Consider the following 16,293-nt stretch of genomic DNA (forward strand, 5'->3'; position numbering starts at 1 on the left):
AACAAAATGTCTCCGATGTGACTGGGCGCTCCCCCGCGGCGATAAGATTCTGTTTATCACAAGTGTATCGTGTGTGTAGACGGGGGTTAGCTGTCAAAAAATTACTTTGCTGCCTTTTGAAGATGTGGCTATAGCGGATATCGACAAGCTGCTGATATCCAACGCCCGGCCGCGGAGCTGAGACAAAGCATTGGCACTTCAAAGATGGCCACTCTTGGTTCCCAGCCTGATTTTGTGGGGAAAGCAGAAAGGAACGTGTGTGGTCCTGGTTAGTTTGTTGAGCTCTCGTGCATCCATGTGTTACACTAGCTCCCTCCATAACACTTTGTAAACCTCCCAAATCGAACCCCTCATCAAACGACTCGAAACCCAGACTGTACCTCATAGATTCATCAAGGTCCCTTATTTTGGTACGCATTAGTCCACAAACCCTATTTGATAAGATTTTCAGAGAAGATTTTTGGATATGATTAAGTCTTTATTATATACCAAAGTTAGGGACAGCGAAACTAGGATCCAAACAGGCATTTATTGTGCATTCTCCAACAGTGCTTAAGTCTTTTAAATTATATTAAACAATGGTGAAGTTTCAACTATTAATTGTTTTGCTTCTTGCAGCACCCTCTTGGGGTCCCCAAACCCCACATTGAGAACCACTTTTTTACCTAACCGGAGCATACCTGAGCATAACAACTTGTAACCTTCTGCCAAACAGTCATCTTTAAGCCCAACACCCAACACCTTATACTAAAGATAGATGTTTCTAACCCAGTGCCTCAACGTAACCATCTTTAACTTAAAACCTGAACTTGACCATCACCAATTATATACCTATTGAATAAATGTCACTTTATTCAATAAATGAGGCGTTGTTTGCGGGGCGAGTTCTGTCCGACAACTCGACGGCGCTACACGCTTCCATGCCCTTATTTGGCTGGCCTTTATGAGCAGCCAATCCCTTCAGCCCTACCTGCTTCGCTGCCTGCTTGCTTGCTTGTTGTTGCCCTCCTTCCACCACCCTCGCATCCACCTGTTGGCCCTACTCGTCTATCCAGTGGGGGGGGATTTCTTCTCCTACTCACTCCTATATTTCTATATTTCTTTCTTCTTCGCTAAGTGCCTGTGTTTGCTGTGCACCTTGCCGGCAGTGATGGAAAAAGAGCCCAGTCGTCGAACTCAATCGGTGCAAATTAATAAAGATGATTTTTAAATAAATCAAAGAGTTGTCTGTCAGAAATGTATTTTAATTGCAAAGTAATTTAGTTTGTGCAGGCCTCTTGTTTGTTTGAATATTTTGAGAACTTCCAGTTCCGCAAACCAGACCAAACCCTATATCAAGGTAACTGTTTCTTATCTTAGACCTACACTTGTCTAAACTACAAGCTAAACATAACCATTTCTAGCATCCATTGTCACAGTCTGAGTGTGGACCACTAGTGGAATAATCGATCACCAGCAGCAGCTCAGACACCGATCGACACTTACAGCGTCAGGCCTCTCCAGCCGTTTGAATTCAACTTAATCCAGATACTGTATGAACCATAATTATTATTTTTTTTTCGGAGGGATGAAAACAGAGATGAAGGGGATGCTGTGAAGGGTTTAAAAGCAGGAAGGGAGACTGGGGGGGGGGAACAGCCTGAGATCCAGGATCAGAATTGTGACGCGTTTGCTTGTTGTTTCTCGTCTGGTTCTTGATGTGATTTCCCAGCTCCGTCCCGACAGAGCAGATGTCGGTGTTAATGTACTGTTGACACACTTCCTTTTCAGCAGCGTTTTGAACGTCAACGTGAGCCAAATCAAATGTAAATACCTTAGCAGCATCCCGAGCAGGGCTTACATTTTATTGGGTTTTATCAGAATCTGTTTATTGGGCCAAGTACATTTTTATGTAATGCACTGTGAATTTGTCATTGTATACTGTAGTTGGTGCATTGTGGTACAAACAGACAGCATAGAAAAATAATGCTGAAGAGTCTAAAAACAACAACAACAAGAAATATATCTACAGAATATACAAAATGTGCTTTTTGCACCAGACAGAAAAAAAACCACAAAAGGCTCTGGCAGGGGCTTGTTGCATGCACGTGTAGGATGCCAGTGTAGACTGGGTATAAATATATCATATATATATATAAGAATATGAATATAGTTGGATATTTGTTATTAATATAACATGTATACAAGCCTTATAACAGTGTTATTGCAGGATATTACATGTTTATTACAGTTATTGCACCCTATGTTTGACTCAGTTCAAGTTCAGATATAGAGCCAAATTCGGATTATTACCTTCCCGCTCATTCTGCAACTTAATGAAACCTCTTGTAGGAGGAGAACATAAACATGCCACTCATTATCTTGTTGCCGTTGCCAATGGAAGACCCATGAATTCTTGCTATCCAATCATCCCTCAATCCCCTCACCCTCCTCTCTCTCCATCCACACTCCTCTTGTATTTGAGAAGCAGATAGATGTTGCCTATTTCGGTCACTTCTTTGTTCACGTTGCCTTTTAATCCCGTATAACTCTGGCCTGCAGATCACCCCTGAGTCTGGAAAAAGTAGTTATCCTGCCCATTCTCTCTCTCTCTCTCGCTCTGTGTGTGTGTGTGTGTGTGTGTGTGTGTGTGTGTGTGTGTGTGTGTGTGTGTGTGTGTGTGTGTGTGTGTGTGTGTGTGTGTGTGTGTGTGTGTGTGTGTGTGTGCACACACATAGGCCATGAGGCCAAAATGTTAATTCAGCACGTTCGACAACATTAGCATAAGCTTGAAGTCGACTGTTTCCTGTCTCACTGTGAGCTTAGGGGGGGCCCCTGTGCGTGCGCGCAGCTGGTGTGGGTTGGACTTTTAACTTGAAGATAGACACCACTGTGTCAAATAACAACATTTTCCACCTCCTGTTACAGTATGTCCCTTATCTATGGACTGTATGAGATTGAGCCCCTGCCATAACACACACAGCCAAGAGATACACATACACACACACACAAATGCACACACGGTGCTCGGTCTGAGTGACTAATGGCTGCTTCCTCTTCACCTGCCAGAGGTGTGATGTAGAAGTGGGAGACGAAAGTAAAGGTTAGAGAGTTTATAAAGATTGAAAGTCCACTAAATATCAAATCCCTGGAGGGTGCAGGGTCCAGACTGAGTGTTTCCGGACGATCTGAAGTTTGGCTTCTCTAACTGCGATAAAGCGACAGGAAGTGACATGGATGCTGTTCACTGTAGCTGAGGTCATTAACCCTTTGAGCGGATTATCAGCTTGATATCAGTGTTTACTTAAAGGGACACACTGGTAGAGAATCTACAGTTTTTATTACATATGTGTACAGTATATACCTGTATATTTGCAAACTTGCAAAAATGTTCTATTGGTCCTATTTTTCATTTTCATAATGTGAATTGTTGATACAGATGTTTATTGTATTTTTTTTAGGTTTTTCTTTATTGTTTTTGACATTTTTTTCTTGTTTATTGTTTAGATTTGGCTTTTTTGTCCTTTATTTTCTGTTATTTTTATTGTTTAGTTTATTTTTTATTTTTTAGATCCCCTGACTGGATCAATTTTAAAGATTCTGATGCCTTTCACATGGGCTGATTCCTATTGATCAAAAAATAACATTAAAAATAAAATATGAAAATATTTTTCATCATAAATGCTGGATTTTTGCATCTAACACTTATTGTCAACTTTATTTTTTTAATCAAAATTTAGTTTTTATTATTTCTTGCATACAACATGCAGGCGTGTAAAAGATAAATGTATTTTTGCACGTCCTTCAGTTCCTCCCTCCCGGTTATCCGTTAAAAGATCTGGACCAGAATAAACAGTTGTCCTTTGATCTGCTTTCTTTCATATTCTCAGCAACCAAAAGGAAATTACATGAGTTCGTTGGAATTTTGGAAGCCATCCATCTTCTTTGCCTTAGACTTTGTCACTTTGATGCCTCCCCATCCTTCTCTCTTGCTTTTTTATTTTCTTACAACAGCTGTGTGTGTGTGTGTGTGTGTGTGTGTGTGTGTGTGTGTGTGTGTGTGTGTGTGTGTGTGTGTGTGTGTGTGTGTGTGTGTGTGTGTGTGTGTGTGTGTGTGTGTGTGTGTGTGTGTGTGTGTGTGTTGTGCAGGATCTGCCACTGTGAGGGCGATGAGGAGAGCCCTCTGATCACACCGTGCCACTGCACAGGGAGCCTGCGCTTCGTCCACCAGGCCTGTCTGCAGCAGTGGATCAAGAGCTCGGACACGCGCTGCTGCGAGCTCTGCAAGTATGAGTTCATCATGGAAACCAAGCTCAAGCCCCTGCGCAAGGTAAACTCTCCCCCTGTGTGTGCGGTTGTATGTATCGCTGTGTGTTCTGGGCTGCCCCCACCCCCTGGGATACATTAGCTGCAGTCCCGGGCTCAGCCACTGGGAGGGGGGGGTGAACATCTGAAACATTGTCCCCTTTCCATTTTCTGCCATGACCCTGCAAGCCACAGAACAGCAAGGTGTGTGTGTGTGTGTGTGTGTGTGTGTGTGTGTGTGTGTGTGTGTGTGTGTGTGTGTGTGTGTGTGTGTGTGTGTGTGTGTGTGTGTGTGTGTGTGTGTGTGTGTCCAATTTCCAATTTTTTTCTGTACAATTTTTGTATCTGTCTGTCTTTCTGTCCGCTTATCTGCAATATCTGTAAAGTAACTCTAATCCTCTCATGGTTTCGAAAGTACCACTAATGTTGTCTGATATCACAAAAACACAAAATTTTGGTAATTTTATTTCATCATATCATTGGGGGAAAAAAGGCCGAGCACACGTCACCTGCAGCTATTGAACATTTGTCGGTGGAGTCCAAAATAGTAAACGCCAACAGTAGACTAAAGCCACGTTTCCACCCAAAGTACCTGGAACTCTTTTCCATGAACTAAAAGGTTCCTTCAGCCTGTTGTTGTCTGCGTTTCCACCGCGGTCTAAAGACCCCAAGATTATGCAAATGAGTCCACTGACGTATGGAAAAATGACGGCTGTTTTCATCTTTGCGCATGACTATACAACACACTGAGCCACTCAGTCCTGTATGTCACTCTAATGCAGAAGCCTGTGCAAAATCAAGAATAACTAGAATGTGGGGCTAGAGAACAAACTTTAAGTTGGCTTGACAAAGTCGGAAAAACCAGAAAGATGTTGGCATTTCCAACAAGCCGTCCCCCGACTCACTACAAAGTCGTTTGATAGTTATGAAGGAACAAAGACCAGCCAATCAGGAGAGGGGGCGGGCTTAATCCACTGACGTCAACATAGATCATCATCGATCCTTTGGGACAGTCTTCAGCAGCATTGCAAGTTTGGATGCTCTGGCATCAAAATTGTGGGCGCATGATGACTTCTGAAAATGGATTGAAGTCAGTGGAGCTGAAAAAGAAGGGATGAGAAAGGAGAGATGGGAATTGGGAATCATAATGAAAAGTACAGACATAACAAGCCTGACCCGTTATGAAGCGGCGCAGCAACTTTGGTGTTTCTAAAATTTGGTGTTTCTTTGGTGCTTTAAAACTGTAGGAGTAAGAGCAGTTGTGAAAGTGGCCCGTTATAAGTCTATGAGGAAAAAAGTGGATGAAAAAACGAGTGAAAGAAAAGATAGAAGTGAGCTATCCACACAAAGAGCACAAGCAACACCCGCAGGCGCACCCTGAATCTGCCCAGCAACTCTGAAGGCCTAGCGTTCAGAAAAAAATAATGAGGAATAATAATAAGAAGAAGAAGATCAAGGATAACAGTAAATTGGTGTTGTCAAGCCAACTTAATAAAATGGATAAAGACAGGCAACCAAAGTGATAAAGTAGAATACCACCTTGGTTGTTTTTCTTTATCCATTTTATTATTTTGTCCTTGTACAGTATTTACTGTCAAAAACAATATTCGCTCTCACACTCAAGATTTTATTATTGAAACATATTGAAAGATGTGAGTTCACACAAAGGGAATCAAACCTGGGTCTACTGTGCAGGCGGGGCAAAGTCGTACTCGCTGCACTATATACGCACCACACATCAGTGTGTTCATACACTCACACTCGCTATGTTTTGGGTTTTTTTCTGTTTTTTATTATCAAAAAATTGAAAAAATGGGTAGTCTTCCATTTTTTGTACAAACGGAACATTTCTAGAATCAAAAAAACACTGTGCCTACAGTCGGTTTGCAGCTACAGATTTTTTAAGAATTGTGTCTGAAATAAAACGCTGCGAGTACTCGACCAATCAAAAATGTTCAGCGCTGCAGGCCTCACCCCCAAAGGTTCCTGGAATTTTGAAAAGCACCACCTTCTGAGCGGTTTAATTATTTGGTGGTTTGTGTCACCACTTTATTATTTATTATGTGTTGTTCCTGTGTCGTGCAGCTCCATGGCTACATTCATTGTTTGAAAATGTAGTAATTAGTGTTCTTCTGTGGATTCTCTGAGTTGAGATCGACTTCACCTCTTTTCTTGATCCTCACCGTTGAGGAGCCGTCTGACGAGTTCTAAATCCAAATTCAAACTTAATCCTCCCCTCCGCATTTTCCGAGCCGAGCCCACGCCTCCTCCGCAGTGCTGAGATTGAAAGTGCCGCAAAGTCTGGCCATTTTGGCTTTCCGATGACATCAGATGCGAAGCCGCTTGCAGTGGCGGAGCCAGCGGCTGCAGTTGGTTCTGTGCTGTTGGGCGCTTTACACCTGTCGTGAAGATGCTCACCGACGGCACAGGCCTGAAGGATACAGCGGCAATCCTCCCACCCTTCATTAGCTGCACAAAAGGCATAAAACAGAAATCTGAAATCTAACAGCCTTGGAATCCCACTGGTGTGGGTGGGGAAACGCAGGCGTGCGCAGCAAAATACAATTCAAATGTAACGGTTTCACTCAAATGAAATGAGAATCTCACTCTGGATGCGGCAGCGTGGTCGTCTGAGAAGGTTCGGCTCCTCATGACTCAGAGAGAGTGGGCAGCAGCCTGTCTCTGTTTGAAGCCAACGTGAATAGTAATAATAATAAAAAGAAGAACTATTGTTATGTTTTTGATTTTCTATCCATAATTTGTTCTCAGGTCTCCAAGTAGGTTTTCATATGGGTAATTTGTTGTGAGGATTAGGACAATTTGTGTATATATAAAAAAAAAAATGAATAGCCAAATATACAAAAATAGCCAATTAAAAAAAGAAAATCAGCTGAATATTCAAAAATAGAAAAAAGGCAAAATTGCCAAAGCAAAATATCCCATCAACATCACAATATGTGTTAGCCCGAAATTGAATTACGCTTTTTTATTTTTATTTATTTTTTGGTATTTGATATTTCGATTTTTCCAGGATGACTATCGGTACTTCCATTAGACATTCACAAACAGGACATATTTGAGAAACAATCATTTGTCATGTGGATATTATGACCAAGCAGTAGAGGTGTTGATTAGAAAAGTCTAACAGTCAAACTATCGACACTCTATTGTACATGGCACATTGATCCATTTCTAGTTTAGTGTCAGGTTTATGTACATCGCTTATTTTTTGGGTTTATTGTGTATTGCCTTTCTTTTTTCTACTTTTTTTTCTATTGCCTTATTATTGTCACTGCCTATTTTGGTGTGGATAAATAAAGCACCTGCCTATCTGTTTGTCTGTCCACCTATGTATCTAGCTTCCTTCCTTCCTTATACACCTGTGTTTCTTTACAAGCTGTGAATGACCAGTAAAAAAAAGTGTGTGTGTGTGTGTGTGTGTGTGTGTGTGTGTGTGTGTGTGTGTGTGTGTGTGTGCGTGTGTGCGTGCGTGTGTGCGCGCGCGTGCGTGCGTGTGCTTGGCTGCCTCCACCCCCTGGGATGCATTAGCTGCAGTCCCGGGCTCAGCCACTAGGGAGAGGAGCAAGCTGAAACTTTGTCCCCTTTCAATTTGCAAAGGAAATATTATTTCTTCAATTTCATTTTCTTATTTATCGATGAAGATCAGAAAACTATATTACTTTACTGTGATGGTTCTTAAAGACAACATTGAACTATATTGCAATATCACAATAACCAAAATCCAAGACAATATCCAGTCATAGATGACAGTATCGATATAATACAGATTTTTCTTACAGCCCAATATGATGACATTATGATTCAGGTGTGGCCGGCGATACTTAATGTTTTCAACATCTGCAAGACCAATTATTTTACCCACTTTGAGTTATTAAATAAGAAATCAGTAAGATAGCTACGTGCTCTGCTTTAATTGCTTTCACTTGATTTGTTTTGCTCCTAAATAAAACAAAAAAGCCCAGAGCACATTCCTGATGTTCTGAACAGAAGCTTCCTCCAGGGATCAGCCGTCAGTTTAATTGGCTGAAATGTTCGTTTTTTTCTTGGTTGTGTGTTTGTGTTCTTCTACCAGTGCGTTTGATCTGATCAAATAGGGTTGTTTTTTTTAAGGTTTTGCTTCTCATCTCCTTGACCAACCAGAATCTCCATCCGTGGTCATGTTCAACCTTTTTGAGCCTAAAAGGGCAACTTGCAGGGTGGCATGTGGGGTGAAATTATGCCCCAATTTGATTTAAGAACCATTTTCTTCATCTTTTCCTACTTAGAATTACAACTGGACTCATTTTTATAATACAATTAGGCGTGTTGTTTTCCTCGTTCTCTGACTTGAACAAAACAAAACCCGTGTCACTCCTGTCTCTCTGTTGTTCTCTTCATGTTAAAATAATGAGTAAATGAACTGGCTGAGTTGCTGGCTGCCGCTGCGCTGTGGCAGAGACGACGAAAAAAACAAAAAACTTTTTTTACCCGCAAAATTAAACCGCCAAGTTAAGTTGTTTTTTTCTTTTTTTTTTCCCCACCATCCTCCCCTGTCAACCCTCAGTGGGAGAAGCTACAGATGACGGCGAGTGAGCGAAGGAAGATCATGTGCTCCGTCACCTTCCACGTCATCGCCATCACCTGCGTGGTGTGGTCCCTCTACGTGCTGATCGACCGGACGGCCGAGGAGATCAAGCAAGGTAAGTGCGTGCGCAGTGTTTTTTTTTTATTTGGAGGGATGGGGCACGGGGACCCACAGCGGAGCGCAGATGGCGGCTTCCCAGATCGCGGGCACACCGATTGGGTGGGCCCCCAGTGCAGCTGCACCGGCTGCACCGTCGGTACTTGCGGCGCTCGGCGTTAGACGTGGTTTGGACATGTGGTGGGAGTCGCGCCATCTTTTGAGGATTTACACGTCGTACTGAACCTTTTGGGGATTATACGCTTTGTTTGTTTGTCGACCTTTACAACATCACGCGGCGTGCTGACAGTGACAGGTTTTTCCACCCGGGCGTTTAAATTCAGGTCTGGATGTTGAAACTCTGAATCTCCAGATTTGGTAACGCATAAGGGGGCGGTTTGGCAGACACAGATTCGGCCTAATCTGAGACTAAATCATGCTTTTAATCTGGATTTACTGAAATGGACTTTCTGGTTAAAAAAATTGTCTCAAACGTGGTTGGTTTAAAATATCTGAATTCCAGAAGGAAGATTAGAGCTGATCCAGGTTTAAATCAAGGCTGAAATTTTATAACATTTTTGGATTAATGGCTGTGGGGCATCCAGGTCGACCTTGACAATAGAGAATATCTGGACTAAGACCAGCACCAAGACCAGGCAGAAGGAGATGACTGAAAGGCATTTTTAAATTCTGGATGAATTTAAGTAGGATTAGTTTAGTCCTGATTTAGATTAAACCCCATTTGCAAAATCGCCCCATGAAGTACAAGGCCTGTATACAATCTCAACAAAAGTCGAGAACACAGTATGTGGGTTTTTTTGGTGGGTGGGTTTACATTCTGGGCAAATCCATCTTATCTGCATCAGCTCGTACTTGGAGATTTGGGCTGAAGCGGGTCAGGTGAATCTGCTTCCAGTTTGTTTTTTTTGGATAATAACAGCCCAGGAGGATCACATCCACTCCACAAGAGCTTAGATTGATCTGGGAATTTTCATTTTCAATGTTATTATTGCACAGTGTGGACGTTTACTAACTCTGTGATCCTACAGTGTTTTGAAGACATCTGTCTATCTGTCTGTCTGTCTGTCTTTGGTAACACATGATATTTACACTCTCTTTATTCATGCAGCCGGCAGAATCCCAGGTAAACGTTTTACCTTTGACCTTTAACTAGCTTTTCCTCTGCCACAAACCTTCTTCCTGTCACATGTTTCCAGTTGATTTAAGCAAAATCCACCCTCTTCCCTCTTCCCGCAAAACCCACCCTTTCCCTCTTCTTTTTATATTTTTGATTATTTTTGATCTCTTGTGTAATAAGGAACATTATAATCTCACATAATAAGGTACAATTTTATATATGTGTGTGTATGTGTGTGTGTGTGTGTGTGTGTGTGTGTGTGTGTGTGTATGTATATATATATATGTATATATGTAGTATTTTCTCAAAATGGTCAGTAGAAAGTTGATAATAAAAGACACAAGGAGGGAGAAGAAAGTGCAATTCGCAGTCAAATTTCATTTTACATTTAATTTTTCATGACTGGAAGTGACAGTTGCCATTTGACTGGCAAAACGTCTCTTTCAGAAACACACATTTTATGGTCAAAGGTAGAATTTGCAGAAATTGTGCCTTTTTAATTCAAGAGGCCTAATTTTTATTAAAAATTTAAAGTCCTTGCAAGTGCCTCTTGGCTTGTTTGCGAAAGCTTTCCGCAAATATTTCCACTTCCAGAGTCAAATGCTACTTATTTGGGGTGTTTGTAAGTGCACTTACTGCTGATAATTATCTCCTTCCCAGACACAAGGACAAAGCAATGAAATTCTTAAAACGAGACAACTGCACAAGGGGGTATTAATTTAAAAACACACAATTGTTGTAATGATAGACACACTGATGATAGTAAAGTCAGTTTATCCTTTATCCAATGACCCTGGATCTTAGACTTTGTCCCCCACAATCCTCAGCCACTTCATAGTTTTGTGAAGAGACGCTGAAAGTCTGAGTAAATAAATAAATGTTTTTCTTCCTAATTCTGTGTTTGTGCTTGTGTGGTTATCTTTGTTTGAACCCTTGATTTACTGTGTTTATTTAAAGGACCGTACCAGTGTTAAATTGAGTTTTAACATTGGCACTGAATATATTGTATGTACAGTGGTACCTTGATTTACGAGTGCACTAACATACGAGTTTTCCAAGTTACGAGCCGTCGTTGGGTCCTAAGAAAGTAAGTGCTGAGAAGAAGAAGCGGATGATGTCGATTGAATTAAAGCATGAAATCATAGAAAAACATGAGCGATTTTCTTCGACATTCTCTTTTATTATGTTTTATTATGTTTTTATACAATATTTGTTATTTATAAATACATTTTTCTTATTTAAAAACATGTAACAAAAAAAAATTGGGTGTTTTTTTGGGGGCTGGAACAGATTAATGGCATTTCAATTAATTTCAATGGGGAAAATTGATTTGCTATACGAGCAGATTGAATTACGAGCTCTGTCACAGAACGAATTAAACTCGTAAGTCAAAGTACCACTGTACTGTGTATATATATCTTTATATAGATATATATAGATATATCTATATCTAGATATATCTAGATATCTCGATATATCTATATATATATGTGTGTGTGTGTGTGTGTGTGTGTACTGTATATATGTGTGTCTGTGTGTGTGTGTGTGTGTGTGTGTGTGTGTGTGTGTGTGTGTGTGTGTGTGCAGTGTCAATATTCTGTATATGTATCACACCTGCTGCAGATGCCAGTGACATTGAGTGTTTGACAGCCATGTGTGTCTCTGTCTCTCTCTCTCTCTCTCTCTCTCTCTCTCTCTTTCTCTCAGGGATCCTGGAATGGCCGTTCTGGACCAAGCTGGTGGTGGTGGCCATCGGCTTCACGGGGGGCCTGGTGTTCATGTACGTGCAGTGTAAGGTGTACATCCAGCTGTGGAGGAGACTCAAGGCGTACAACCGGGTCATCTACGTGCAGAACCGGCCTGACACGTGTAAAAAGCTGGCTCTGGAGAAGCCGCCGCCACTCATGGAGCCCTATCTGGAGAACAAGGGGACTCTGGCCCCTACCCAGTCCGACACAAACTTCTCCCAGTACATGGAAACGGAGGACTACAGTATGGAGGTGCTCCACGTCTGACACCCACCTCCCCTCCCTGCCCTGATCTCCAGCTCCCCGAAATCCCCGCCGCAGGGTCTCGGTTCGCGGTGGGTGTCCCACGGCAGCCGTGATGGAGGCCTCCATGGCCACTCGGAGGGGGGGTGGGGTCCACGTGCTCCAAGAGGGCGAGGGCCCTCTGGGGGTGGATCCATGGCACCAAACTCCCTAATCTCACATGGCAAAGCGACACCATCATTAAAAAAATTATAAATAAAACGGTGGATCTGTATGAACGACGTAGATAAACGAGTCGACCAGCAATCCATTTAAAAAAAAAAAAAAAAAGAAAAAGAAAACCCTTGAAAAACCTTGAAAAACCGTGCCCGTTTCTGCTTTCTCCTGGGACCGGACTGTCTTGACTGACACTCTTAACATGTCCGCCGGAGGCCTGCAGGATACCGTACACACACACACACACACACCCACACGAACACTTAAACACACACACGCACACAAACACACAAATCTCTTGTAGAGCAGGACTGAGAAAAACAGACTCACCGTCGTCTCCGGAGGCCTCGCTAAATGTTTCTCTCTGCGTGTTTTCTTTTTGTTGCTGGATGCTGTGGCTTTGCTTCTTTACTTTCTGTGTCCTCCTGCGCGTGTTGAGCATTAACCACCGATCGACTTTGTGGATCGGTGTCTGCCAAGCGCCGTACGTCGGATCACCTCGGGAACATTCCGGTCTCTAGTCGCCGCTGCTACCGTGGCGCCGAGTCTGCATCTGAACCGGGATCCCCGTCTGATCGAGCATCAAAGCACTTTTACTTTTTGTTTTAGTTCCTATACGCTCCTGTCCTTCGAGCCTCATATGTATAACCTGGAAGACTACCCATTCACGGTTTTATATTTTATAAAATGTCTCTGACACTTGCACACAAATACACACATGCACACGCACACACACACCTTTGCGCCGCCCCCTCCCTCCCTTGGATGACAATAAAAGGAAATCGGGAACAAAAAAAAATGGAAGTACTGAATAATCATTCCAGTTTTACGGTTGAAACGGGAAAACAAACAAAACAAAATAACAAAACAGTCAGTGCTGAAGGAGACATGTGATGGTTGTCGTTCTGTTTGGCCTCGCGGCTCTCAATGCGGAGACGACTGGGGAAAGAAAAAACAAAACAAAAAGGATAAAAACCCCAGCGAAGCCACAATCTCATCATTCCCACGCCATAAACTTTTGTGAAGGCTCTCCGAATGTAAACTTTTTTTAGAGATAAAAAAACATTTTTTACTGGCCACAGGAAATTGCGAGAAAATCTTCGGCGGCATGAGATCATGTTGAGACCTTTGGACACAGCAGCAACGCATCAGTGGTGTGGTTTTCTATTGTGCAAATGACGGTCCTAACAGTATGATATTCCAAGTCGCAGTTTTTAAATATCTGTCGATTTCGTTTTGCTTCGTCATCGGATGTAACGCCTTGAGAAATCCACGGCTGCCCTTTTCATAGCCTGTCTTCTCCTTGCTTCCCCCAGCCTGACATCTTTTCACAGCCGCATCCACTCACAAATGGAAGCGGTTTTGAAAAACAAGTAAAAGATAAACAGGCTGTAGGCTGTGGTGGTTGAATTGATGCGCATTGTTCCTGCTTCCAGTGAGCCCCGAGCTCCCGTTTTCCACCTCTGTAAAACTCGGTTTTGCAGAGGTGGAAAACTCCAGGTTCAGAAAGTTAAAAAGTCTTGTTCCGTGTATTTTTTGCCACAGCCGTTTGCCCTGATCCATCAGTTGGACCTCTGGATTGAATCCACATGGTTGGCTCAAAATCCTTACGTGGAGTTTTTACTCTCTGAACCCCCTGATTCTCCACCTCTACCTGTTAAGGTGCAGCAGGACCTGGTATCTCTTCTTTATTTTTCGTTGTCCACGCTCCGCTTTGGGTCATATATGAGACACCTGATGGCTGTGCACGCTTGCATGGCCGTGCAACCTGGAGCACATTTACAGTATCAGTCTAGTAAAAGTGCATAAGGTTTCATTCCCAGGTTCTATTAAACGGTGGAGAGTGTTCGATGGTGTTTTATAGAGTCTTCTGGGGCTTTCCTGACTCCAATTTTCGCAACTTTGGTATAGGAAGGTTTATTTTTTCATCCCTAAAGTGCACAGTAAAATAAAATATGCTTATAGTTTAAAAATTCACATTGCATTTTTAAACTTGAACTGTTCACTGTTTAATACTTTTTTTTAACAGAGTTCAATATCTGCCGAAGGGTTAGGGTTGTTTGTTTTTAAGGAAATCATTTTCCCGCAGCCAGAGACCAAACTGCAGCAGGTGCAGTGAGACCACTGTCTGTGTCGCCCTTGCAGTCCTAAAATGGGGAGCTGTGGATTTCTCTCAAGAAGATGTGTTTCTGGGCTTACAGTCTGTCATAAGTGCTTTTGTGTATGTGGGAGCACAGCAATGCCAGGCTCATGTTGAGCCTCACAGCCATGACAATAACACATTTCTTAAAAGCATCTTAGATTCAAAAGCGTCGTCCATCACTAACAAAGGTCCAACTGATCCCAGCAGGTACTGCTGAGGGGTAGCGATGCGTCCAACAGTGCTATGTATTCCTGTACACGCCCCGTAGTATCCTGGGAATTTATATGATCCAAGTAATAATATGAGCCAAGGGAGATGTTGTGTGTCAACTGTCAAATTGGATTAAGACCCAGGAAATGATGAAACCCTTCTCTGAAACTTCAATACCCATGAGGCTCTGTGCAATTAGACAGATAAAAAGTGCAATTACCCCTTTGCTGTTGTTTTATTCTATAGTCATTTACTGGTGTTAAATGTCCAGGGTGTTACTCTGGGTATATAATGATAACGTAACTTTGTGTAGTATTTATTTTAAAAATAAAATGCGCAATTTTCTCATTACAAGACCCCGTGTAATAGTAATTTTATGCAACTCACACTTTCCCTCCCAGGTACTAGTCACCGTATGTTCAAGTCGTGTTCTTTTTGCACTCTATTTCATAAAGCTTGGCTGTCTGTGTTCATTGTGACTATTTACTTTTGTGCGGCGGCGGTTTAGCCGTCTTCTTAAACAGTATCTGAATAGTTTGCCACTGTTTTACTGTTTCCCTTTTTCATGCTTTATTTACCAGATGTAAGAATAGCAGAACGTCCTTTTCTTTAGATCAAAACGTCAAAATGAGCTGTACATTTAGTTACTTTGTTTTGTATTCATGGGAGCTGGCTCCTTTTAAATAATTACGTGACAGATATCTTAACGTCATTTTGCATTAAGGCAACATACTTGCAAAGCCATCAATCATTACCCTCCTTTAGAGACAAGTTATTCTGATATATTTTTTTTTATCCCCGTTATTTTTGTCATTCATGTTAGGTCTATATGCACTGTCATTACTTTAAAGGCTTGAAATGTGAGTTGAGTTAAAACCAAATTTTGAAGACTACCTGGCTATAAAGGCTGTCTGGGGGAGTGTGACTTGCATAAAACTATAGTTCTTTACTACTGACTGGACTTGAACATACATGACTGTTCCCTTGTCTGATATCATTCCACTCGTTTGTCTGTGAATTTACTTTGGAATAGTAACTGTAATGAAATTTGGTAAAAGTACCGAGGAAGTACTAAAGAAATATCGATGTATTTTTGATTTAATTTCCCTTGTTTGAACAAAGTATGTAGAATAAAAAAAAACAACCTAATAAAAATGAAGAAACTTTTAATGAACTGTTTTGTCCATAGTGACTTTTTGAAACTGCTATAATATAATTATTATGGTATAAAACGCCGAACTGAATCATCAGATGTGAAGCTGTTTATTGAGAAGGTAGCCAGGTTATATTTGATTATATATTATTTTCAAGGATAACAAAGTTGGAGGAAAGAAGTTCTCTGTTAAAGTAACGTTATGTACAGTCCTCTAAGTCTAGATGCCCCTAAGGTAGAGGAAACTGCATAAAGTGCCCTAGAGTGCGCCTACAATTGAGAAAGCCTTTAATGGCTCTATAGGGTTACTTTTTACTAAAGATAATATGAAGTACCCTATATGTGCCACTACGCGAGAGTAAATGTGAGGAAGTTCCCTTAGTTCTCTCCACTTCCCCATCCTAGTATCTAATGTGTCAAGGACGCCTGCTCAGACACTTCAGCGTGCTACCATGAGGAGCGTTTAAAAGCTCCAGA

The 16,293-nt window shown here is 41.8% G+C and overlaps 1 protein-coding gene across 1 annotated transcript in view; it reads left to right on the forward strand.

Annotated features, from left to right (window-relative positions):
• Window positions 1-15,817, forward strand: part of marchf8 (membrane-associated ring finger (C3HC4) 8) — a 139,405-nt gene extending 123,588 nt beyond the window's left edge. The window contains exons 5-7 of the mRNA XM_080016262.1: window positions 4,129-4,309; window positions 8,849-8,984; window positions 11,811-15,817. Coding sequence (XP_079872388.1) covers window positions 4,129-4,309; window positions 8,849-8,984; window positions 11,811-12,118 — 625 coding nt within the window. The 3' untranslated portion in view covers window positions 12,119-15,817. The remainder of the gene's footprint in view (window positions 1-4,128; window positions 4,310-8,848; window positions 8,985-11,810) is intronic.
• The last annotated feature ends 476 nt before the right edge of the window (window positions 15,818-16,293 follow it).

This window comes from Zeus faber, assembly GCF_960531495.2.
Source record: "Zeus faber genome assembly, chromosome: 16".
NCBI classification, from domain to species: Eukaryota; Metazoa; Chordata; class Actinopteri; order Zeiformes; family Zeidae; genus Zeus; species Zeus faber.